General features: G+C 40.2%; 1 protein-coding gene across 3 annotated transcripts; it reads right to left on the minus strand.

The window, feature by feature from the left end:
- Positions 1-45: 45 nt before the first annotated feature.
- Positions 46-26,191, minus strand: eps8l2 (EPS8 like 2). 3 transcript variants are annotated; one of them, XM_038706445.1, is made up of 21 exons: positions 25,588-26,191; positions 20,583-20,634; positions 20,055-20,101; positions 14,498-14,562; positions 12,269-12,430; positions 11,395-11,544; positions 11,086-11,165; positions 10,813-10,922; positions 10,610-10,680; positions 10,375-10,501; positions 8,361-8,449; positions 8,192-8,266; positions 6,789-6,937; positions 6,400-6,568; positions 6,271-6,305; positions 6,075-6,180; positions 5,786-5,905; positions 4,321-4,396; positions 4,036-4,204; positions 1,638-1,770; positions 46-916 (listed from the first exon to the last, which is right to left on the minus strand). In XM_038706445.1, the coding sequence occupies exons 2-21, from the start codon at positions 20,615-20,617 to the stop codon at positions 839-841; spliced, it is 2,046 nt and encodes a 681-aa protein (XP_038562373.1). In that variant the 5' UTR covers positions 20,618-20,634; positions 25,588-26,191; the 3' UTR covers positions 46-838. The 3 variants fall into 3 exon arrangements, with proteins under 3 accessions (XP_038562373.1, XP_038562372.1, XP_038562374.1); XM_038706444.1 differs by lacking the exons at positions 20,583-20,634; positions 25,588-26,191 and having other exon boundaries at positions 20,055-20,306; XM_038706446.1 differs by lacking the exons at positions 20,055-20,101; positions 20,583-20,634; positions 25,588-26,191 and adding an exon at positions 14,656-14,740.
- Between the last annotated feature and the right edge of the window lie 190 nt (positions 26,192-26,381).

The raw sequence follows: 26,381 nt of genomic DNA on the forward strand, positions 1-26,381 counted from the left end.
GACAAACACAAGAATCATGTGCAAAAAAAGATGAGGTAGCAAATATTTACCAAGTTAGTTTTTTAATTATATTCTTTTTAACAGTATCCCATCATATTTACAGCCCCTTTGAATGTTTTGTCTCAATATTCATCTAATTATTCATATCAGAACATGCTCTCATAAATTCATTATTCCTGTGTGTCTATGCAGTTCACACTGCAAATTATCATGCTGCATAAAAATACATTAATGTAAGCATCGCACTATTATTGACATCAACTTCATGCAGGATTATTTTATTATTGTTGAATTCTGCTTATAAACAGCAACATTATTTATATTAATACCTTCTGCTGATCTGCAGTGACCAATCAGGACTTCTGATACCGGCTAGGGGGATACAGGAATATGAAAATAATTGGCTATGTATCAGATAATGTGTCACACATTCTGGCACGGATATACATATGCAATACCTAAGATCTACTTTATTTACCAAGTCATTCAGTAAACAGTTGCATCGACCAAAAAGCTCGTACAAATATGTATGTTACATGCATGTTGTTCATACACGCGCGCGCACACACACACACACACAAAGAACTGTACATAGATTCATATGTTCCTCTTTTCATACAACAAAATTTAAAGAGACGATGAAAACAAAAGCAACATAATTATATAAGAAAACACTTGAATACATACACATTGGGTGTTACAAAATAAATATACAATTAAAAATGTATACAACATTTCAGGATATTCTACCATAGTTCATAATTAACTGTAGGTTGATTTAAGAAGCTGCTGCAGTTAGAGAGTGATTATCATTGTGCGGTCATGCTGCTCGGCAGACTCAGTCTTTGCTGCCAGAGTCGATCCTCTCCTGCCTCTTCTTCATGATCTCCTGCAGCTCCGAGTCTCCACTGGTCTTCTGTAAAGGAAACACAAGATGAGAGTGACAGAGGGCACGAGCTTACAATGACTGCACTGTTTTGTCATAAAACTGCACTCATTAAGGAGTGCTACTTTTCTTATCTAAGTACAATAAAAGATTATAAGATTACAAAGTTCTTTTGATTAAAGGGCATGGATCATTAAACAAAAACAACATATTAATAATTGCACTGGGTTTAATAAATTGAAATAAAACCTGAAGTCTTCAATAAATGGGCTTACAAACTAACTTCGTCTTTATTAAGCTCTTTATTGAGTTATTTTATAGTTTAAGATCTGAGTTTAAGGTATCAGTCTCATTCGTAAGTGTGTCACACTGTTTATTCTAATTTATTTATTGCTTTTTGTGTATTTTTTCTAACTCATTCTGTTTACCTACCTTGTTATAATGTTATTATCCATTTGGGTTGTGAAATAATCCTGTTTAGTTAGTTCTGACCACTTTTTGGACTGCAACTGTATTAATTATACAAGTCTGACTCTCTAATAGTCTGATTTTATATACCTGTGTAGATTCACTTGTCTTAACATGCTCAAATAAAGAGTGAAAGCTGAGAGTGGCATTTATTATTCAGATCTATTAAAGGCTTTTAAAATGTTTTATTGCAAACAAGTACTTTGTGGGTTTTAACTTTTTGTCTAACCTTGAATGAAACAGCTTTTTCGTAACAGGTGTGTAAGCAGTTTGCGTGACTGACCTCCAGCTGTGCTTTCTCCACGGTGATCTGACAGTAGACACGACCACCTTCATCTCCACACACCGCTTTGAGCTCTTCTTTGTTGAGGGAAAATAGTTGGGCTCCAGTCAGGATTCCCAAACATTGAATCGTCCTGCAGACAACACAGTGCGACAGTTTATTTACTTATTATATGAAAACTTACTGTGTTTGCTAATTTTACATTGCTTCTGCATTGAGTCAAAGCCATCAAGGCATTTTGACATGTAATAGCAGGAAAAGCACAGGTGGAATCAATAACATTAATAAGGTCTGGGTTCCTTTAGGCTGTTCCAGCATCCTGGTATTGTGCATGCTCATTGAATCATTTCTAACTAAGAAATTAAACAGAACTGATACATTATTAATGTTATTAATTACTCCTTTTCTTCCTGATGACACATATAACATATAACACACCAGATACCAACGTAAGAAAAGTAGCTGACATGGCTGTTACTGTAAATAACTAATAACTCATTGAACCAAATTCTGATCAGAATTCAACAGCGCATGTTGGATTTGTGTACAAAGTGCCAAAATATCTTTAAACAAACACTAAAGCTAACGGCTCTGTGTGCTTTGACACAAGTGATTGCTAACGGCACCAAATTCTAAGGATGGAGGCTGTTGTATGCTGTACAGATTTAAAAGCCCCCTGTGATATTGGGCTATTTAAATAAAACTGACTTGACCTGTCAGCAGGCTGACATGCTCACAATAGCATTGCTAACATACTGATGTTTAGCCAGTTCTAGTGTTTCCTGTGTTCACCATCTTAGTTTAGCGTGTTAGCATGCTAACATTTGCCTATTAACAATGAATACAAAGTACAGCTAAGGCTGATGGGAATGTAATTTTGCAGGCATTTGGTTTTAAACCAAAGGATTGGACACATAAAAGGTTAGAGGATCACCAAAGTGACTACTATTCATCCTTAGCAGGGCATGAATGTCAAATTTCAAGGCAATCAATCCAATATTAGTTACTTTTCACAAAATCACAAATCTCAACCTCATGGTGGAAGAATTCAAGTCAGAGGATCACAAAAGAAAGATCTGTCGTCCAGAGAACATGAATTTAATAATTCAGTAAACATGGAGGCCACAGAGGTTAGCGTCTATGGTTTTATTTTTTAAGCTGATTTCCAGTAGAAGAAAGGAATTTGTGGGAAAATGATAACGAGAATGAGGAGAAAGAGAGGAAAATCATATATGAGCACAAAAAAAATGGTTTTGGTCATTTTGGCCTGCAGTCTAAATAGCCATATAAGCTCTTAATATAAGGTGACCCGATTTCTGAAATGAAAACTGGGGACATTTTTGGTTTGGTGGTCAGTAGGCCTATGTCATTCAAAAATATAATGTTATTATATATATGAAATAAAAAAGGGGGGACAATTGCAGAAATAACCTTTCAGTAGAGGCTGCAATCACTGTCTGGCAAGCAGAATACTGCCTTTTATGTGTTGTTTTGGCCATTTAAAGGTATTTTAAGAGGTAAAAAGTACTAGTTCAGTTATAATCTGTTAAATATAACCCTCATGAATATAATCAAGTCATTTTGAGGCTGAATCTAATTTTCAGTCAATACTGAGTTGTATTGGGCATTTAAAGGTATTTCAAAAGGTAAAAAGGACTGGATTTGTTGGTACACAGCAAATTAAATAATGTAGAGTCATAAGGACAACTGCAAAAGAGATCATGTTTTTATTTTATATATAACTCAGTAGAAAGTTGTTACTTTTAGGCTACATTCCGTTTTCTAAATATAAACAAAGATATTAGACGTAGGCGTACCAAACACATAATATATCGACAACAACAGGCTTCTATTATTGCCTATAATCATGTAAATGTCAGGCCTGGTTACGCTATAAACTGCAAACACAATTGTGATTAGGCCTATTCCGTTAAAAAGAAACGCCGACAAAGACATACCTTTGCTATTACAACAGACATAAAGTGATGTTTATTTGCACGTTATGTCTGTTTGACCCAGATAAAAGCAGCTGTAGACATAAAGATACTGGGTGATGACGTTACATGCTGCGCAAGCTCCCGCAGCAATAAGTTTTCGGCGGACGATCACTTTTCAGCACGACACCTGTCTGCTCTGCTGTCCAGTCTTTCTGGCCACGTAAAATCTGATTTCAGGTCTGGTAACAGCTTATACAGTCCATGATTAACACACAATTAAAAACGGGGACATTTCCGGGACAGCTCCAGACGGGCACATGCCACCAAAACTGTGGAATGTCCCCGAAAAAGGGGGACGTCTGGTCACCCTATCTTAATACTTTTTGACATTTCAGTCAGAACTTCAAGGTGTGAGAACGTATTTTGGTTTGCTGGACTGATGAGTGTCGTGGGTGACTTACGGTTTTGAGAAACCTTTCCCAGTGAGCCATGCGATCACCTGCTCTGTGTTTGAATCAAACGTGAGCGGAACTTGGCTGCCAGATGACCGCTCCACTCGGAACTTCCTGGGCGGCTGGATTTTATTAGCGGTGATCATCATCAATAACTCACTGTTGACCTCATCCATCACTGCAGCACAGAAAAAGGTAGGCAGCAGACGTCAGAAAAAGAACAAGAACAAGAACAACAACTTGTGAGAGCTGATCTGTAATTCTGAATTTGTTTACTCTATTGTGTTCACTCACTTTTGTCTTTGGGTCTACCCTTGTTAAAGCTGTCTCCATGGCTCAGAGAACCAGAGGGTGGCGTCTTGTAGCCTTGCTGTACACACACAGATACAAACACAAACACAGTTCCCGAGAAGCGAAGTCAGTATTATTCCAAAAACAGGTTTGTCTTTCATCTCACTCATTTTTGCCCAGGAGCCAAAAGCAAAATATGCGTGTGAAAGTATTTCACACCAGCAGCAGTAGTTTCATGTGGTACCTGCTACAGGGCGTTGTTGAACCTGCACACAGTGTGAATGCTTCGCAGTGTTTTTCTTTGGGAATGTGGGCTTTCAGTGAGGGTAGGAACATATTGCTGCACATTGTATAGGGTCACAACAAGTGCATAGTTTTTCCACAGGGCCGCACTGATCTAGGACCAGTGTTCAGATAATACAACTGCAAACTGCAAAAGACTTCCAAAAGACCCTTTTACACTGTTAATTAGCTTTTATCTGTGATGCTCCTGTGATTGACTTTGTAATTAAATTGAAATGTTATATCATTAAATGATGACCTGCACTTGTACTATACACTGTTTGTTATTTAACTAGGCTTTTTATTAATTTAATTACTTATTTATCTCTGGATAATCTTTGTATCAGGACACACCACACTTTGCAGCAAATGTGTTATCTGTTTGTGTCCAAATAATCTTTTGTACTTCTAACCTGAAAGCAACAAAGCTTAGCTACAAAACTAATTTATCCACAAGCAGTGACAAAGAGACCTTGATCCCTCTCATTACCTTATACTTTAGTTAGCAATTACCTAAATTTCCCAGAATTCATAGCGACACCTCTGGGCAACACGCCAGAACTAGTGAAGTTGAGATAAAGGGTGCTATTCATTACGCTAATGTATGCTTCCGTGCGTCCTCTTGCGCTATTAAATCAAGGATTTCTCATTTGGCAGCTTTGGCCATTCTGTCCCCGCATCTCTTCCTCACTTCTCCTTCTCTCTCTCTCTCACATCCTCGCTGGAAGAAACTAAGATGCGAGGGAAGGAAGCAAGTGTGGGAAGTGAGGAGACATGTTAGTATAACAAAAAGTACCCAAAGATTATAACTGTAGGTGAAGTGAGTGAAACTTATACCGACACATGTACAACATGGAAAAAAAGTCTATTCAAAACCTATGTCATATGGCTGCATTGCATTGTGGTATACTGATTCTGAACTCAGCAGACAAACTGGTATCTTGATGCTGCTGAAAAATAATGATGAACAATGATTGTCAAATGTTTTCGGTGTAGCTGCTGGAAACTTTCTGCCATGACATCACATTGCCTGTGGTAACACTAAAAATACACCACAGAAATGGCTCAGAGTTGACAAGACACCAATGCCTGAGTTTTTCTTAATGCTATCAGAAAGGTGTTAAGGGTTTTAATCAAAAAGTGTAATGTTAATGCACTGCATGTATAGGAAAGCACAGCAGATCACCTGGCTGTAGACGCCTTCTGGCTCCTCTATGTTCACAACATCCAGGATGTTAAAGGGGACGTAGCCAGACTGGCCGCTGCGATTCCGTAGTTTCCACCACTGTTTGTCATCCTCTATCACCTGAGAATCACATTTCACAAACACACACTCTTGACCTGTATACAGCTGAGACTGCAGTGACCCTTTATTTTTAAAATGGGTTTACAGCAGACATAATCACATTTAGCATTTTGTTACAAATGTAGTCAATCTTGACATGAAGGAGAAGATAATATCACATTGTTTTTACCTCGAGGATTTCATCCTGCAGCACTGACAGCTCGTTGGCATTCCGTGCTACAAAGTGGTAGCGAATTTTGGCATATTTGCGAGCATGGGGCATCCCATTGTGAGACCTGTTAAGACACATGGTTCTCTCATCACAGTTTTACATGTTTTTGTGTGTGAAAGAGACAGCAAAGTGTGTGAAGGACTTCATTACTTACCCGTTTGAGGAGCTTGAGGAATGAGTTCCATAAAACTGAAAAAACAGAGTGATTGTTACATTTACAGGAGTTGGGACCTTTAATGGTCGGTACATTTACAGACGGTGGACAACAAACAAACACCCTTACATCCTCAGCAGAGTGTTTTCTGTAATCCGGGCTGGTGGGAGACGCCAGTGGCCCCATGGATCCCTCTGTTTCCCATGGGGCCGTCCTGAAGAGCTCCGCCGGCGGCTCCCAGCCATTACGAAACTTTGGGTAATAAGGAGGAGCGCACTGATCCCTGGGCCACTCTGCTCTGCAGGAGGAAGAGGAGGAAGAGGGACAGGATGGTCAAATGGTGACCTTTAAGCTACACATCTGTAAAGAAGGAGCCAACTCTAATAATGTATGGGTCCAATATTTCCGGATGGTCAGCCCAGCACCTCGTATGGTAGCTTACTGTCATTAGTGTGTGTGTGAATGACATGTAAAGTGCTTTGGATAAATATGATACATAAATGCAGACATTTATGTACCTGGGTTTTGTCCATCCTTCCCCAAGCAGCTCAAAGATGGTCATCTCTTTGGGGCTGAGGTGACCCCGCAGGAAGTCAACAGTATCTTTGGAAAGGTGAGGGGAGATTACTGAACGCACCAGTTCAGGACTTCCACAGTTCTGCAGCACCTGTGGAAGCAATCAGAAGCTTACTGATTGATTACACAAAAGAAGACATATGTATATTTTCTGTATATGTATCACCTTCGGATGTGTATCGGATGTGTAACACTAAACACTTTCATTCATGAATATGTCTCAATACATCAATGTTAGAGCGAGGGTAGGCAACCTTAGAGAAACCAGCAGCTAGATTTTAATTCGAACCAAATAAAATGATTAGCTGTGCTTATTACAGTCCTGTAACCAATACCGAATTTTCATTTCTGTGTCAGAGAGTCTGTTGTCTAAACACAAGCAGCTGCTAAAGAACTTAATATAAAAACACTGCTTAAAATTAGCATGTTTCCTAATTTCTTCATTTGAATCAAGAAATATCTGATTAAAGAAGTAAACAAAACGAAAGATCTGACCAAACAGTCAGTGCCAATTTCAATGCTTGGGTTAGGGGTTAGTTTTGATACTCAGTGCCTCAAAAAATATTGAGGATTGATGTCCAGCCCTATTATTCACTGAGGAAATTAAGCTAAGCAATATATTTATGCTGTTTAATCTAAAGACACTTCTTTAGAAGACATAGCAATAAATAAACAGCAATAAACAACAGCAGCCTCCTAGATAAAATACTGACCATTAACTGCCTCAAAAATCTCTCAAAATATGGATGTATGGCATTTTATTTGCACTGTAAAACAACTGCTGCTTGGTGAAATTGTTGAGGACAGCTAGTGATCATGGGGCCACACTTTAATTATTACTGCTCTGTCTTTATCTACACCTTATCAAGCAAATCCAACGTGTCCAGAGGTTACAGCACCATACAAGTATAGAGCTTATTCGCAGCTTGGTGTTTTGAAGGTGTGGCTGATCACAGCAACTTGGTAAACCACAATTATGCAATTGTGGTTGCACCTGTGTCAGAGCGAAAGTCACATCACTCCAGTCTGGTGAGAGTTTAGCAGAACTGCAGTGGGTGTGGTGCCAGAAAAAATAGAAACAATAAAAGGAATGTCTAATGGCGACAATGCAAGCAATAAACTGTTTTCATTCAGTACATTTAAAAGCTGAGTGTATTTTGTCAGATGTGCCTTTGGGCTCAGTCAACACGGAGGGTATCCAATGACATGGAGAACTTATCTAGCGTTACATGGATTTATACTGTTGACATTCATAAAAATCATCATGTGTTTAGGATAATGGCATATCCTGAAAAACAGCCTTCATCCGTGTAAACATGACTGATATCAAATCTATAACTCTTACCAGCTCCAGAGGACCGAACAAGAAATGAACCAGCTCCGACGCACTTGGATTCTGTATGTGTTTCTTCAGTTTGGCCTGCAGGGGGAGCAGTGACAGACACACACAGCGAGAAAGTGTTAAAGAGAGGGCAACTGGTGAACAAGGGAGGTTAGGAGCTGTGATATCTCACCAAGAGGTTGAAGGCCAGCTTCAGTTTCTGCAGGCTATCAATGACCTCTGCTTCAGAGGGGGGCTTTGCTCGCAGGGTCAGCATGCCCTCTGTAAACAACCAGAGCAACAATGACCACACACAGACTCCAGAGTTACCAGCCTTCCATACACACATATTACAGACAGGACACAGGTTTCACTCTCTGGCCAGGATTCAAAGCCATAAACCTACACTTAATTTTTCACTTCTACTAAAGCTTAAAACTGATGTCAGTCAGTAAAATAAAGGTTTACATTGCAGTAATGGTCAGTTAATAAACAGCTTGGCCAGAGAGTAAAAGCCCAAGAAAGAATGTGCAACATCAGGGTTTCTCAACTTCGACCCAAAAGGTCACAAAACTCTCACAACCCCAGAAATCAAGTTATATAATGTGAATACACGTATGATAATTCTTTAAATTGTATTTTCAGATGTTTGGAAATTTCAAATTACACGAAGGTTATGATTAGTCAGACTTACCTCTTTAAAAATGTTAGCAATCAATCCATTAGTCTTACACATCTTTTGATCAACAAGTGATCCCATATGGGATTCTGACCAAAGTTGAGAAACTGATTCTCTTTATAGAGAATACATAATTTTCAGCACATTTGTCTCTGTAGTCAGGGGCAACACACATTTGTGTCACTTTTACATTGTTATTACAAAACAATGTGTGGAAAAGTAACCCTTACTGTATGTGTGTAACTGGGCATGCAGAAAATGACACATTGAGTTTTTGTATGTATGTTTCTTGTGCAGTGAGGTATAGTCTTGCTGCACAGGAAACAAGGCGTGTTGAAATAAAACCACAGCATCATACAAAATATTGCTCAGCAAAATGTCATAGTAATATTATTATTTTGGACAGCACTAATGAAGGAACCAACTGCTATTACGCTTTCAGTCCATAAATAAGATTAGGGCTGTGCGATATGGCAATGAAAATTAATATCCGATATATATCCCGATATAGAACATTTGTTAATTCAGTGAAATATTGCATTTCCAACTGGAACTTGGGATATTTCTCTACATTATAAAGGTGGGGTAAATCCAACACCTTGACAAATACCATGATAGAGTGGTATAACAACGACATAGCAAGTAATGTAACTTGTGTTAGATAGGTTGTGGATTAGCAAACTGACGCTACTAGCTGCTGCTAAACTATCATGACAGGAGACGGTCACAGAGAAACACAGCAGCGACACTCACAGCTCCTGCTGCTATAGCTAACATCACAACAACAGCATGTCTTGGCGAGCTATAACGTTAAAGTAAGTGGGCAAGTCATTTAACGTTATCTGACTAACACACATCATGGCTGGCAATGCTGGATAGTGTTGTGTTTCTCGCCATTACGGACCGCGGTGAAGTTAGTTTCAAGTTGGATATTCGTTTTATGTTGGACATTCAGTATATGTCGAAATCCAACGGACAGCTAACTTCACCGCGATGCATAGCGCCGTTCCCTCACCAAAATATTACGATAGTGTGTGGAATTTGCGACACAACGATATAAATAGCATAATTGTAAACGATGGACGTTTTTCTATCGTCAAACGATAGATATCGTCATATGGCACAGCCTTAAGTAAGATGATGGTTTTGGTTTCAAAATTGGTGAAGATTAACATTTTTTGAGTCATCTGATCTGCATCTTATGCCAGCCTCAAATTAAAAATTAAACGGAATTTTACTTTCTTTTAGTCTTGCCAATATTTTGACTTTGTCAGGAAAAATATAAAAAAAATATTGTAATTCAGACAGAAACACACTGTAACTTCCCGGCGAGTCAATAAGTAATAATATTTACAATATTTTGTTACTTTACAGAAACCAAAAATGGGCACCAGTAGGCTACCACACGAGTCATTGGATGAGAGTCCCGGGCCACAGGACGCAAACAGACACAAACATGGCGACGTGAGCAATATAAACATATTGTCACAGCATTCGTGCCACCGCATCAGAAGAAAGCGAGACAGACCTGCTGGTCCTTTCTTCTTATTCTTCTTACTCTTGTTGCGATGGTTGAGCTGGGTAAAGGCCTCTGTTGCCTTTTGCAGCCGCGCCACAAAGATTTCTATGTCATCCAGGGCACAGTTGAGGATTTGCTGTGGGAGACAAATCCTGGGTTTTAGCATTAAGAGTATAGCATTATGACATGGTGAAGGAGGCTGTGTAATGTAATGACAGGTGTCTTTGTGGGTAAAAACACTCACCACATCCTTCTCAATGCGCTGGGCCAGCTTTTCATGTGACTCTGTGTCATTTTGTCCGGAGGCTCGTCTGTCTACATCCAAACACAACACAGCTCATGCAATTAAACAGAAAAACACAATGATGTGAATGCAGATATTGTGACAACAATCCTTCAGATGAAAGTGCTTTCTTTTGAGTGCATGTACAGTATGTGTATTCTCACCCTGTGTGCTTGTGGCTGCCACTCGTCCCTTCGCAGCAGGTGAGGGGCCCTTAGGGGCCGTCGGGGGGAGGATGGTTTCTCTCTGACGCTTCATTTTCTCCTGGTTCACCCTGGAGGAAAAGGATGAGGCATCGAGACCTTCAGCGGCCTTATGTCAAATTAGCTAACTACTAATTACAGGTCATTGTCAAGTGTCTTTGACTGCATGTGTGTGTGTGTGTGTGTGTGTGTGTGTGTGTGTGCATGCGCGCATATGTGTTTATCTGTTCTCACTTCAGTGTCTGAAGCCTCATTTTCTTTCCATGCTTATTGTCTCCTATGGCACTGTCTATATCCGCATGAACCATCTCAGCCTGAAGAAAGTGAGGAGAGACAGAGTCAAAATTAATAACAGTTTTACAGCTGACATGCTGTTTCACTGGCAGCCACGCTGTAGTCTGGGGAAACATTTACGTCTCTTCCTTTCAACCCCCCTCGTTCCAACTGCAATATTGGGATTTTTTAAATGACCCAAAACACAAACACATCTAATCATGCACGGACAACTGAACCAAGCCTCTTAACATTCAAAATGAGTCTCACCTCCACCTCGTCACAGTGGAAGAAGTGGATGTCGGGTCGGTGCTGCTCCTTGTCCTGACACACCAGCAGTAGCACGGATGGGTAACGTGTCTGATTTAGGACTGTCTGACTCAGGTGGATGGTGGGCAGAGGGAAGTTCTCCAACTCTTCCTATATGAGCGCAATAAAGGAATGGTTAAAGAGAAGGATGTGGAGACAGGGAAATAGCTAGTATCTACTGGCTGAGCTGGCCAAGTTCTCAGTAAGATAAAACAATAAATAATCTTCTAAAAGATGTGTTTCTTGAGAAATTATAATTAAAGGAAATATGTTTTTCTTACCGAGAGAATATGATTGAAGCTACAACCAGCAGCTGGTTATCTTAGCTTAGCACAAAGTCTAGAAACAGATAGCCTGTCTCCATCCAACAGTAACAAAATTCCCCTCCTAGCACTTCTAAAACTCACTCATTTCTGCAATAAAGCAAATAAGCGCATTTCCCAAAATGTCAAACTATTCCTTTAAAGGCTTTTCAGTGTGTGGATACAATCATAATAACATCTTTAATGAGGTACTCCTTGCCCGGTTAAAGGCTCACATATTTCAAACTCCATGCCCCCAATTTGTACTGCAGTCTTTCTGTTTATGAAATTAGTCTGTAAGCCCAAGAGTATCAAGCTACCCACTGGTGATGTCAATTGAATATTTCCAAACTTGACAAACATGAGTAGTTCTCCCATTGACTTGTAAACTGACTTGACAGCACATCAATTCAAACACTTCTTTCAAACACTATACATTAAGTTGTAAATCACAAAAACAAATCAATGACTGTAAAGGTGAAATTTATTGCATGTTTACATAATCTAATGATGACATGTGTGGATAGCCGTACCTGTGTGTCGCAGTCCAGCAGTCTGACCGCCTTGTCCGTGACCTGCAGGAGCATCTCCTGGGTCCAGATTTTGTCTTTTGAGTCCAGAAGGACAAGCTTCTTGATGGCATCGTCCACTGTGGCAATGGACTCAGTCTTGTCCATAATGAATGTGGAGAGATGCTGAGGAGAAAACAGCTGGTTGCTAAATGAAGGATAAGATTTGAGGGGACTATGACCTTGTGTGAACTAAAATCAGTGGCTGTGTGGAAAATAGGAAGGGCTTTGAAAAGGTGATGGGTGTAATTTGAAATATGAATCTGACAATTATTTTTTCTATTAATTGATTAATTGCTGTCTACACAATGTCAGAAAATGGTGAATAATGTCAATCAGTGTTTCCCAAAGACCAAGATAAAGTCCTCAGATGTCTTCTGTTGCCCACAACCCACTAATATCAGTTTAATCTCACAGAGTAAAGAAACCAGAAAATATTAACATTTAAGAAAATTTGTACTTTTCTTTTATTACTTTTCTTAACAGTTTAATCAATTATCAAAATAGTTACAGATTAATTTAATAGTTGACAACTAATCGATTACTCAATTAATCGCTGTAGCTCTAATTCAATAAGAAGCCTGTAGCTTAGCTTAGCATAATGACTGTAAACTGGGGGAAACAGCTAGTCAGACTCCATCTAAAGCTGACATGAAACCCACAGACCAGCATCTCTAAAGTTCACTTTATATCTTGTTTGTTTAATCTGTATAAAAAGTGTTAAACAAGTCTGTTGTCAAGCAACTGTTCCAAGCTAAGAAATAGTTCGACACCTAACACCCCATAAAACCACAACTTGTTTATATTTTTTTTCCTGTAAAAAAATGAGATACAGAGTTTTAATTAGTGAGTTTAGGGGTGCTAGCAAGGTGCAAAATTAGCACCAACCACCAGCTAAAATGCTGGTAAAATATGCAAATGGCAGGGAAAAAAAGCAGCAAAAAAGTTAATTTAGCACTCTGGGTGCTAGTAGGTGGAATTTGTTACCACCTACCAATGTTTCCCCCAGTTTAAAGTCTTTATGCTAAGCTAAGCTAACTCGCTGCTTGCTGCTTGGTCCTGCTTTATATTGAACATACAGAAAGGACACCGGGATCATTCTTCTCATCTAACTCTCAGCAAGAAAGCAAATAAGTATATTTCCCAAAATAACTATTCCTTTAGCTACACTGTATATTTACAGTATATTTTCTTACAGCTGTTACCTGTAAAAACACTTGAACTGATGCAGTATTTCTCACAATGCCTTTAGCTGACTGCATTATTTTGGCATGTGAATTAGTGTCCTGTATTATCTGATATCAAAACTGCAATTTTGCCACATCCACAGCTTTGCATGCAACTGCTGCCAACGTGGCTGTTATCTGTGATTATCTGCCCATGTCTGATAATGGGGAGGGCATTTAGAGAAATCCTATCCGCACGGACAAGGGACATAGTTCAACATCATCCCTGACCTGAAGCACGTCTCTGACTCAGTCTTCCCAACATCAGCGCTGCACTGAGGCCTGATTGCTTTATTATGACAGAGTTCCCATAAATGAGCTGGAATCAAGAGATTAACTAGGGTGTCAGCTTTTATCTCTGGGCAACAGAACAATAAACCATAACATTTCTAGTAAGTGCTTTACTTTTATCTGGTTTTGTATATGAGGCTCACTTACCTTTAAATTATAAATCCATTCATTTGTAGACAAGTATAAGAATTTCTTTCCTTTTAAGCCTTTTTTATATATTGTCATTTTTGTATATAGTTAACAGTAAAGTGTGACAGGAAAAATTGAAATAAAGAAAGAGGTAATACTTGGAACAAAGGTCTTTCAAACTGGAGACGTAATGGTTATGGAGTTTAAAACTACTAGGTTATCAGAGCAGAACTGCTTTTATATTTCTCCCAAATAACAAGGTAGGTGAAAAGATACCACAGACAATAGCAGAAAAATAATACTGTAAATTATATGAAAAAGAATGAATACAGAATGATCATACATAATGCATAGGAGAAGTCTCATAGTGAGGTTTCCTATAAAATAAAATAAAATAAAATAAAAACTACTTTTATTTCATACAATGAGTAATAAAATGATTTTTAACCTAAATAATGTGTGTTACGTGTGCTTTCAATTTTTAAAGCTTTTTTTAAATACAAACTTTAAAAAACATTTCAGAGAGAGAGAAACAGAGCGATCTTACCTCAACATGATACTGCGACGTCTCATGCATGATAAAATTGGAGTTGGAGTATTTTTTCCTCTGTTCTGTTGATAAAAATACAAAGCTATTAAAAGTGAGAAAGTCCTGCCTGTGGCCGTAGTATATATCTTATGTAAGCAGCCAGTAGTGACACTGACCTAAAGTCCACATGTTGCCGTTTGAGTGAACAGATGAAAAGAAACACTAATGTGCGAACTGAAAAGGCCAGCAGGGCAATAAGGAAGTGACACATAATGCGTGTTGCGTTTTTTTTCCAGTAGACGTCACAGTAACTTACACTAGAGATAATCACATAAACTCTGTATGTACTGTAAGATGATTGACTAGACACATGATAGTAGTAGTAGTAATATTTTACAGTATATCTGACAGCAGTGCTGTAAAAAACTACAGGGGCTTTTCTCTGCAAGAGTGCAATGCAATAGTGGTCAAACTATTCTTGTAATATTATATCTTTTAGCATCATTTTGTGTCCAAAGGTGTCCTACCAGGGGGCTAGCAAAATGGAAACAGATGTATCTGAGAAGTTAATTATTAAATCTCATATCAAAGAGTCTGTTTGACTTGATTATTCCTTTCTCACATTATAGTATGTTGGCTAGGCTGGCATTAAATCTCACTCCATCAAGGACACTCATTACAAACACAGGTTTACTGCAGGGTCAAAGACCAGTGATGCTACTTCACAACAGCATCATGCTCACTTCTTCATTTCTGGCACTGTATTCTAAACTACCACCAACTTTCTAGTCGGGAAAAATGCTGTAAAGTTAGCCTGAAATGCTCTCAATCTTAGTACAAATCTTTTGAGTATCAAGGCAGGTGAGGGTACTGTAAATAGCGTAAAAGTGGTGTGTCGGAAAATATTTAGTACAACAGATGTGATTCCACCACACAAATCCACACAATAGACAAATTGAAGATCCACTACACATATGTTTTAAGACAAATAACATGCCCAGCTGTGAATAATAATTTGAGTCTGAAGTAATATAACAAAACATTTATTTATGCACTGCGATGGACTGGCGACCTGTCCAGGGTGTACCCCGCCTTGCGCCCAATGTCGGCTGGGGTGGCTCCAGCCCCCCCGCGACCCTGTACGGTTTACGATGGACAGATGGATGGTTTTTCTTATGAAAATGTTTTTCATTCCACAACTAACCTACTACACGCAATATAATTCTTAATTTACTGAAACGTCCATCCTCACTCTACAGTATATGCACTGTAGGTTTCAAGTTTGTTGCACACTAGGCCTCTGAACTTGTTACAAAATCCTGCTTGTAGGTATTCCTCTTAAACTCAGATTTAAAGTGAGCACAGAGAAAGCTTTCACCTTCAGCAGATGAATGTAAAAAAACAATGGTCAAACATCAGAGTGAAGTAATATATGCAAAACACATTTTTGAGTTGAGGGGACTAACCCTAACCCTTAAACCTGCAATAACTGATTTTTTTAGCCATCTGGGGGCAAAAAGAAGTTGTATTTTTAAAATTTATATGGCAAGCATTGTTAGCAGCTGTTGCTAATTTACACAAGTCAGCAGTTAAACCGTTGTTTATGTCCACCTGATGAATGTTAGTCGAACATTCACTTACTTTAGCTCTGTTTTTCCAACTCCTGAGGGAAATATCTGGCTCTTTAGCTGCTAAATTCTCCTCTATGTTTACCAGCTAGTCGCTAACCTTGTCTATCTGCTCTTTGGGGCTGAGCAAGTAGTGCATAGTGGATTTTTGAAAATAGCTGCCTGCTGTGGCTGAAAGCAATACTATGAGAGCAGTGAGAGTGAAGCAAAACAGTAAAGTTGCAGACGACAGCTAAACAATGAACTGAAACTCACTATAAAAGTCTGACAGTCTGTAAAATCGAGGGCAGCTGGAGATTCAGGTGATGGCTTTCACATTGTCACACTGTTTTCACATTCTCATTTGATAAATTGGTATTCTAAAAATATCGATTACAGACGCTTTAAAGTTTGAGAAATGTTTTTAAAAGCGCTTAATTGTTAATGAATTAACACTGGTCCTTTTCAAAAAGACATTGTTCACAGCATTGCGTGTAGTGTTGGTTGGGACCTTTTTTTTTTTTTAAATACAAAATGAGTGTGCCAGTGTGCTCATTGACCTATTTACCAGGTGAATAGTCTGCAGGTAACAATTACAGTTAAATGAGAGCATGTTCCTACCAACTACACTGCCAGATCTCCTATCAGGTCTCTTTCTGTCCCCCACCCAATAAAGTCAACATTTGGATGCCACACAGGTTTTCTCTTCAAACAGATGTTCAGCCACATTTCACTTTATGTGCTTTATGGTAAAAGCGACAGAAAAGCCCTGCTGTTTGCATACCACTTAAGAAAATATGTGTCAAGGCTCCAAAGTCCATTCCAATATGTCATATCCCCTTTTTGATATTTCAGTGTTATGTAAACCTGCTTCATAGAGCTCTTCCATGTTCTCAGCACTGAAAAAAAAAACATTCTAAAAGGGATTGACTTTATGTCCATGCAACCGCTGTCATTGTCCAAATGACCCAGCATGCGTCTTTCCTGTTCCTGCTATTTCCTCTCTGCTGATTTCTTCCTGCTCGGCTCCCCACAGGTGAAACACAAGCGTCAGGTGTTGTTCTGAAAGTCGAGCTCACCCCATGTCTTATTAATGACCGACATTAATGCCAATCAATTCACAGCGCTGCAACAGCTTGCAATAAGAGCCACTTAGTAGGCAGATGGGCAGACGCTCAGGGCTCTCCAGAGTCAATGACATGGCAGTGATAAACATGGCTGCTTGGCAAATTATCAAACCAATACATGGCCCAGATCAATTAGACAATCCGAACACCCAAATAACTGCCTTTTAAATAGAGTTCTGATGTTCAGCCGGACTCAACCCAAAACCAAGACAGCAACAAGTGTAGTTTGATTAATAAAAATAATACAAACCTGCGTTGCTACATCAAAGGGCTGAATGAGTCCATCCAGATAACTCAAACAATAAGCAATTGTGTTGGCACAAGCTCGTGACCTGATTTATTTTTTGTTGCTCTAACTGAAGGCCACCCTTTGGATACTGTGCTGCTGTGTCGACAAAGATTTGGACACATGTCATCTGAAAGTCTCACATCAACAACCTAATGTAAAACAAATGTTTGTTTATCGATAATAGCAACAGATTATTTAGTAAAATCCAGCCACTGATGATGCTGCTTTAATGGAGACAAACAGACAGTGCAGAACGGCATTAGCAAGGCCGAATAACAGAAATTACACTGCAAGTAGTGGACCAATGACGGCCGTACACCCGAAATTTATACATACGGAGTAAAACAGTGGAGCAGGATGAGATCAAAGTATTACAACACATTTTACCTGACAGAGACATGCTCCTTCACCACAAAGTGAGAAACTCAAGAAAGCTGTTGGATGGTCTGAAGTCCAGGGATGATGAAGAGTCTGATGTTGTGCCTTTTTGCTCTACCCCAAAGCTGCTGATAACAGATCATGTGGGAGGACCTGTGCATAATTTGCATCAGTTTTCTGCTGCCCCGCACTGTGTGAATGATGGGAAGTTTTGCATACAGGAGATTGAGCTGGGACTTCTTGTTCCTCTACATGTTTATTCAGCAAGGAGAGAGCAACATACTTGTATCTATCCAAATATCTCCCACTGTTATGGACGGTGCACAATATTGTCCTCTCTCCTGCCTCTCTGGTTAAGGGGGGACAGGCGTGCTGGTGTCATCCTGCAGTGAGAAGGTAGTGGTGACCATCTGCCACACAAGATGAGACGAGCCAATGGAAAACAGCAGAGGCTCATCACACATACAGTGGGATATTTCACAGAGATCACAGGAGTGGGTGCATCCTGTGTATATTTAGATGACTTAACAGCATAAAAATGTTTCACGGACAACAATGTGCGCAGTCAGATGGTTTGGGAACATCTTGCATCCCTACAATACCAACATCTGTCATTTGAGGCCATGCTAAATTTGGAACAGTGTAGCCATGCATGTGAGCAGGTTGTCCTGTTGTACGTTGGTGTATATTTCTATTTGGGCTTATGATATGCTGTACAATGTTCCTCTATGTTGGCAGCGTGAAAGGAGGTGCTGGCAGGGACCACTGAGCTAATGTCTGAGGCAGCCCAAGGAGGACCAGAGGTGAGCAACAGGCAGAGTCCACGTTTTCCTTTCCACATTTCAATGCGTCTTTTATTCACCTGCAAGACATGGGCATCCCCACCCTGTTCCAACCACACATTAAAAACAGGCACACCCTGCATGCTCTGCTAATGTAACAGCACATTTCAGTCATACACACACGCCCTAGCACAAGTATGCAAGAGCTAATGTATTGCTGAGTTTCACAGTCATAAGCCTTCAATTCAAAGTATGCACAAAAGACTGAAAGTCAGACAAGACAAATATACTTCTGCACACAACTTGACCACAAAGAGCAGACAAACAACAAAATGCCTGATGCATCCGACAACAAATCCCAGCATGCTGCGCAAGCCTGGCACAGAGGTATGAACTAATGCTCCCTTCAGGAGCCCAGCCTCCCTCCCATGTTCCTCACCGTCTGACAGAGGTGTCAGCAGCCTGAGCATAACAGGGCCCCTCAGCAAGACCTTGGCCCCCTCTTATCACTGTGTGGGTTCTGAGGAGAGGACTATGATAGGTCAGCTAGGCTGTGGGGCGGCAGCAAAGTGCGGCAGACAGAGAAGGAATAATTTCTTTACATTTGCATAGCAAAATTAATAACAATGTAATTAAAGTCAATTACAGTGCTGATCCACACAGCTTAACTTTTGACAGTTTTGATTGGTATCAAAGGATAAGGCTGGCGTTACACTGTATTTTGTGATTTGTTCCTATTGAACACAAAAATGGGTCACAAATACTACATCTTAATTTTTTTAAAGAAAGTATTTGTTAAAACAGGCACTGTAGTTTTTTGCAACGGTTACTCAAACAGGAGTAAATTGTGTTTTTGTTGGGGACTATTTTCAGCTGTGGACTGATACACAGTGGACATCCAAGAGAGTTTTTACAGCAGCAGCAGAAGAGTGTATGTGGGACTGACTCAAAATAAACTACAGTGCCCTTGTTTAGCATAATGAAGTAACATGTCACACAGTGCAACAGTGTGATTCATCTATGTGTTTTAATAGTTTATGGACAACAGTTGAGGTAAATAATCAAACTTTGGCTACACAGGCCCACAATATTAATTAGTGGGATAAATTTTCATAGGATTTTCTTTGACAATTAGAAAACATTTGAATATTGTTTGCATTTAAGTATAGAAACAGATGGGTAATGAACAACTTAAACAGTGAGCAAGCTTTCATAAAACTATTCCTACACAAGTAAGAATGACCAGCCTCCTAAATTACAAGCTGTAAACTGTAAACAGTCTGTAGTGACTCATGCCACAGAAATAAGGGTAGGTGTGACTACATTTGAAGGGCATGTAAAGACAAAGTTGTGAAAACAGGACAACAATAAAATATTCTTTCTGTCACTTACCGTAGAGGGCCTTGGCGCTGATCTTGCTGTCCGATCTGGCCACTCCACTGCAATGACAAGAAGAGGAGACGGGGTTACGCTGCATGCTCTTCATGGTCTCCCCTGCACCTCTGGGTGTCAGTCTCACAAACCCTCTGAAACTCCCACACTGTCACTTCGCATGAACGCAAGCCCACAAAATAGAAGTGATATACGGCGAGCAGACTGGCCAGCACTGGATGAGATTAGTCTGAGATTCTGAACATATGGACCATCCAGGGAGAGAGAGGGAGAGTGGAAAAGGGAGAGAGGGGGGAAGGGAGAGAGGAGGTGTGGGGCATGAAGGGAGGCTAGAGGCAGGAGCCCATGCAAAGCAAACAATTCTCAACAAAGCTGCTCTGTGCCCGAGGTCCTTGACCCACACCACCTTCTACATACTGGGTTAGTGATTCTCTCGCGCTTGTGTGACAGCAACTTCGCCTAGGGCAATTAGCTAACACACAGAAAGGTAAATACGTGAGGGGAAGCAGGAATGTGTGCGACACTCACTTGGCTTGCCTTGACGGAGGTCCAAGGACACTCATGATTGAAAGGCATCCACCTGAAGAAAAAGAAACAGAGAGGATGAGAATCAGAGAAACAAAGAGTGTGTGTTAATGAAAGACTGAGGGGGGGGGGGAGTGGCTGGTGGTGGAGAGAAAACATTTTCCACCAAAACAAATATGCATTATTTATCAAAAAGATCCTTTAAATGCCTGTTGCAGGTACTTTAAAAGGTACTTTTAAATGTGGTTTAATTCATTTTCTCTCTAGTTCCAGTTTTTGAGCTCTCATATACAGACCACGGTGTTAAAGTTTAAAGCTATAGGTACCTCAATAAGGTTGTAGGTATGGAATGCAAAGTTGAGGCGTAGTCTATTAAACAGCAGGTTCTCCACTGTGGAGAGACAGGTGTTGGGCCTGTGCTGCTGGCAGTTGGTGGACTGATCTGGGACAATGGCAGACAGCAGGCTGATATGCATGCTGTAATTAGATCCACCCTGTTGATGACTATATCTGCATAGCTGCAATTAATTAATTTGGTTGGGTTTTACACCCAGCCATGCTAACTATTTGATAATTAGCACAGCCTTAAAGGAGACAAACCTATGCGTAACAGAGTGCTTCATTAAAATCTGAGAGGTTAACGGGAGCAGGAAAGTAGAGAAGAAATCTCCCACTCCCTTCCCCCTAAGCCCAGACTCTCTGACCTGTCTGTCAAGGCATGTACTGACAAGATTATGTAAAATATATCAGCTCAAACTAGGATTAAATACATACTGTATCAGTACCTAGTCCAACTGTGGATCGTAACGAGCTGTTACACAACAGAGTGGGCTCTGCTTGGTTTCCTTTAAGATCATTTATATACTCGATTAAGTATACTTAAATATAGATAGATGGATATTCCTAAATTAACGGCTTAAGTGAATTGTATTTAACACTGGAGGAAATAATCACCTTTTACCTTATGTGACTTTTAGACTCCAAGGAGCCATGTATCGCTTTAGGCAACCGGTTCAGTTTGTATTATTAATTGGGGGCAAGAGGTTAGGATCCTGTGTCACCAACAAGTATTTAATTGTTCTGCAAGAACAATCCAACCTGTAAGACACTGACTCTGAGTCGCTTTGTGGCACTGGGCGTACTTCCCTCGACCGTTTCCACTTGTCCATGGCAGCGTTATGAGACATTCCTTACCTCCTTCCTGAACTACAGTATAAAGCTGTTTTTGCATAACGAGCAGCGGTAAACTACACATGCAAATGGTCAGTACTGTGTATGACAGTTACAGATTACAGGTGCGGTCACTCAAGCTTATCTTACAGCTGATCATGAACATAATCGCCCTCAACAAATAATCCTTTCATATCTTCTGAAACCAAGTAAGGCCAAATCACAACAACAAACAACAACTCTCCAGGACCAAAGTTAATGTGACCGTGATCCTGCAGACACACTATGATTTTTCAACAAGATCTTGCTGAGAGATGCAAATGAACAAAAATAACTTGTTGTATTTATTTTAGTAAGTCAAGTCTGCACAAAAGGTTGACTTCCTCTTTCTGTCCTTATCTCTGTGCTTGGCTTCTCTCCACGCTATTGTTCTCAGCTCTGGCCCACCGCCAGGTTTCAGGAGGGAGGTGAAGCTGGAGCAGGACAGGCTGGGTGTCATGTGTTGACAACCTCACGGCGAGAGGTCCTCTGCACACCTTTCCTCCACTCAGACTAAGGTCCTTATTGTTCAATAATGATAACCCCTTATTCAGAGGTAATTACCAAGTATTAGAATAATGATTACACAAAAAGAAGCAGGGTATGTAGGATGCTTATCTTACGTTTACTCATAAAAGCAGGTATATCTCATATTTCATTCTGCCCTTTACTCAAAATTACTGATTATATCTGGCTCTTTTAATTTTCATATTTGTTGGAATGGGGTTAGACAAGTGTCTTGTCCACGCTGCTTTCTCTCACAATAAATCTTGAGACCGATGAGAACAATCCTTATTTCAGATTCCTGGCTCAGCTGAATCCTCCCTTCTTACAATCTCATATTTTGAGCGTGTGGTATCAGGCATGTGGCCTTTTGTTTCATTTTTTTACCTTATCAACTGGCGCAAAATCTCAGTCTTTGAACATCAATCAATAATTGTACCATAATGCATGTCATACATAAATAATGCATCATCTTTGGTAATGTACTGCAACCTTCACCATAGAAGTTTAGAAACCCTAACCAAACAAATCAGTGTTATAGCATGTACACTCACCTAAAGGATTATTAGGAACACCATACTAATACTGTGTTTGACCCCCTTTCGCCTTCAGAACTGCCTTAATTCTACGTGGCATTGATTCAACAAGGTGCTGAAAGCATTCTTTAGAAATGTTGGCCCATATTCATAGGATAGCATCTTGCAGTTGATGGAGATTTGTGGGATGCACATCCAGGGCACGAAGCTCCCGTTCCACCACATCCCAAAGATGCTCTATTGGGTTGAGATCTGGTGACTGTGGGGGCCATTTTAGTACAGTGAACTCATTGTCATGTTCAAGAAACCAATTTGAAATGATTCGAGCTTTGTGACATGGTGCATTATCCTGCTGGAAGTAGCCATCAGAGGATGGGTACATGGTGGCCATAAAGGGATGGACATGGTCAGAAACAATGCTCAGATAGGCCGTGGCATTTAAACGATGCCCAATTGGCACTAAGGGGCCTAAAGTGTGCCAAGAAAACATCCCCCACACCATTACACCACCACCACCAGCCTGCACAGTGGTAACAAGGCATGATGGATCCATGTTCTCATTCTGTTTACGCCAAATTCTGACTCTACCATCTGAATGTCTCAACAGAAATCGAGACTCATCAGACCAGGCAACATTTTTCCAGTCTTCAACTGTCCAATTTTGGTGAGCTCTTGCAAATTGTAGCCTCTTTTTCCTATTTGTAGTGGAGATGAGTGGTACCCGGTGGGTCTTCTGCTGTTGTAGCCCATCCGCCTCAAGGTTGTGCGTGTTGTGGCTTTACAAATGCTTTGCTGCATACCTCGGTTGTAACGAGTGGTTATTTCAGTCAAAGTTGCTCTTCTATCAGCTTGAATCAGTCGGCCCATTCTCCTCTGACCTCTAGCATCAACAAGGCATTTTCGCCCACAGGACTGCCGCATACTGGATGTTTTTCCCTTTTCACACCATTCTTTGTAAACCCTAGAAATGGTTGTGTGTGAAAATCCCAGTAACTGAGCAGATTGTGAAATACTCAGACCGGCCCGTTTGGCACCAACAACCATGCCACGCTCAAAATTGCTTAAATCACCTTTCTTTCCCATTCTGACATTCAGTTTGGAGTTCAGGAGATTGTCTTGACCAGGACCACACCCCTAAATGCATTGAAGCAACTGCCATGTGATTGGTTGATTAGATAATTGCATTAATGAGAAATTGAACAGGTGTTCCTAATAATCCTTTAGGTGAGTGTATGTTTCAAGCTTAAACAAAGGATCTAGGAAAACAGCAAGAAAGACTGACAACAAGAATCACTACGGACATGCACATTAATGATGAAATAAACCCAGCATTTACAGTATTATGCTCATTAGCAACTCTTTGTAAAAACATGGTTGTCTTTTAGATGACTTCAGCCTGATAATCAAAGTAAGCCTTGATCTCAGCAATCACATTTTATCCAAACTTTTACTTCAATATGACAAAACATAGACATCAATCTAATTACAAGATCAATGCTTTTTTTGACATTGTCATACTACATAACTAGAACATATTGGCAGTGATAGCTTATGTAATGTGTCTGAATAAAAAATATGAGTCTGTTCTAGTATGACCAGCATTTTGGACTTTGCTCCATGCTCCTGAGTAAGTATTTTGTAAGAGACAACAGTGATCTGATTTTATGTATTTCAAGCCACGCAGCCATCCGGCTGAATACTGTTATGATAGCTGATGATTATGTTACAGATTCTGTGTATACAGGTGCAGTGTGGAGGGTACGAGTACATTCTCTGAATCAGGGCACAGAGAACAGCCACAATACATAATCAGGTCAGATTTCACAGGCATGAACCCTATTTGTGCACACAACATTCATATAACCCTGCCGAACACACAGAGAACAACAATCCTGGACAAAAGTCAACTAAAAAGTAACTAATTCAATTTACAATTAAATTAGCAATCAGTGCTTCTCTTTTGGCTGTTAATGTGCAGCATGTCATGCGATTATTCATGAACATGTTGCAAATGAAAGCAAATTCCTCTCAGCACAGAGCTAAATGCTGCAATTAAGGTTGTGGGTGACATCAGATTAACATTTCTGTATTGGTTCCTAGGTCCCAAGTCCCAGCTCCCCAGACCTGCCATCCTCAAGCTGTCCACCAGATGCCCTTGGACATTCCCTCCTTTGCCCATCACCTGACTTCCACACCCAACTACACACCTGTTCCCCCCATCATCTGCTCTGCAGGTACCTGGCCCACTCCTCAACTGCACTCACTCCCTCAACAGCCACTCAACCATACCAGTTCACTTGCTTTGCTTCTAGCCAGTTCATTCCTAATTGCCACTTACCTCTTGCTTTGTTTTTTGAGCAACCTGAACCCAGCTCTGACTCTGCTGTTACCTGGACCTGCCTATCAACATCTGCACAACAACAGCACCAGTCTGAGTTTGGGTCCAATCCCATTGCCTTGTATAACCCACCTGACAGTTTTCTGCTCTCTTGCTACTTAATCAAGCAGAACTTTACTCTTAGGACACAATACCAAATGTTACATTATGACATTTCTTCCGTAGATTACCAGTTAAATTTCAGTAGTATGTTCCAGCAAGTGTCAATTTAACTTCAAACCTGCAGCCTTGATGTGCGGACAATTCATACAATTAGGAGCTATTTCGTAATAACACAAATGAATAATAACTCACAGTAACCAATCTCAACTTTGAAACCAACATGCAGTCATTAAAGAAAGAAAACAAGAGTATTTTTCACCCCTTATAGGAACTCTCAGCGGTGGTTTCCGGACGGTATTATCAAGGTGACAAACGTGCTCTGAAGCATCAGCCTGCCATCACAGCCAGCAGCCGATCAGGACAACCTCCGTGTGAAACCGTCGATATACGTAAGCGTTTGTTTGAGTTTGAAAGACTGTAAACAGCACACAGAGCAGACGTTTGTTGTCGGTTCCCAGGAATACAGTCGCCGAGTAGGCAACGCAGGAGTAGGTGTGTGAGAGGTGACTCTGCAGGTAACTGAATCTTGACAGGGGAGGAGCTCCACGGAGACTTCACCGGGGGTGGGTCGACCGATGGGAAGTTTTTCTCAGTCAATTCGCTGTAAGTCTTCATGAAAGAAAGGCGATAGCTTGGATGCATGCCTGTATTGCAACTCGCTCGTCTGCTTCATTAACTTAACGCATAACACAAAGCAACAGAAGACCCACACTGATTATGCTACCCAGTCACCATGCGGTGTGCTTTATGATGTAAGTTGTAGTAAATCATGGCAGTAAGGCTGTGATTCCTAACCCTTTTGCCTTGTGACCCCTTTCAACGAAGCTATATCTACTTGTGACCCCACATTACAAGCTGTAGTGTGTTCTCTAAGTGTGACTTTTCCTTCAGTTTGTTTTGGACGGGTTTCTGAATTTTTGGAAAAGTAGGAAAAAGCAAAGATTACAGAAGAGTCATTTTATTTTGTGTAAGAGAATTATTTATTTTACTTTCTTTTATCATCTTGTGAACCTTTGACCACTGCTGTGAAGCACCAGCTCCCTAAGGAGACCG

This window comes from Micropterus salmoides, unplaced genomic scaffold, assembly GCF_014851395.1.
Source record: "Micropterus salmoides isolate LMB-PRFRI ecotype aquatic unplaced genomic scaffold, ASM1485139v1 Ms_hic_scaffold_8, whole genome shotgun sequence".
Lineage (NCBI taxonomy): Eukaryota > Metazoa > Chordata > Actinopteri > Centrarchiformes > Centrarchidae > Micropterus > Micropterus salmoides.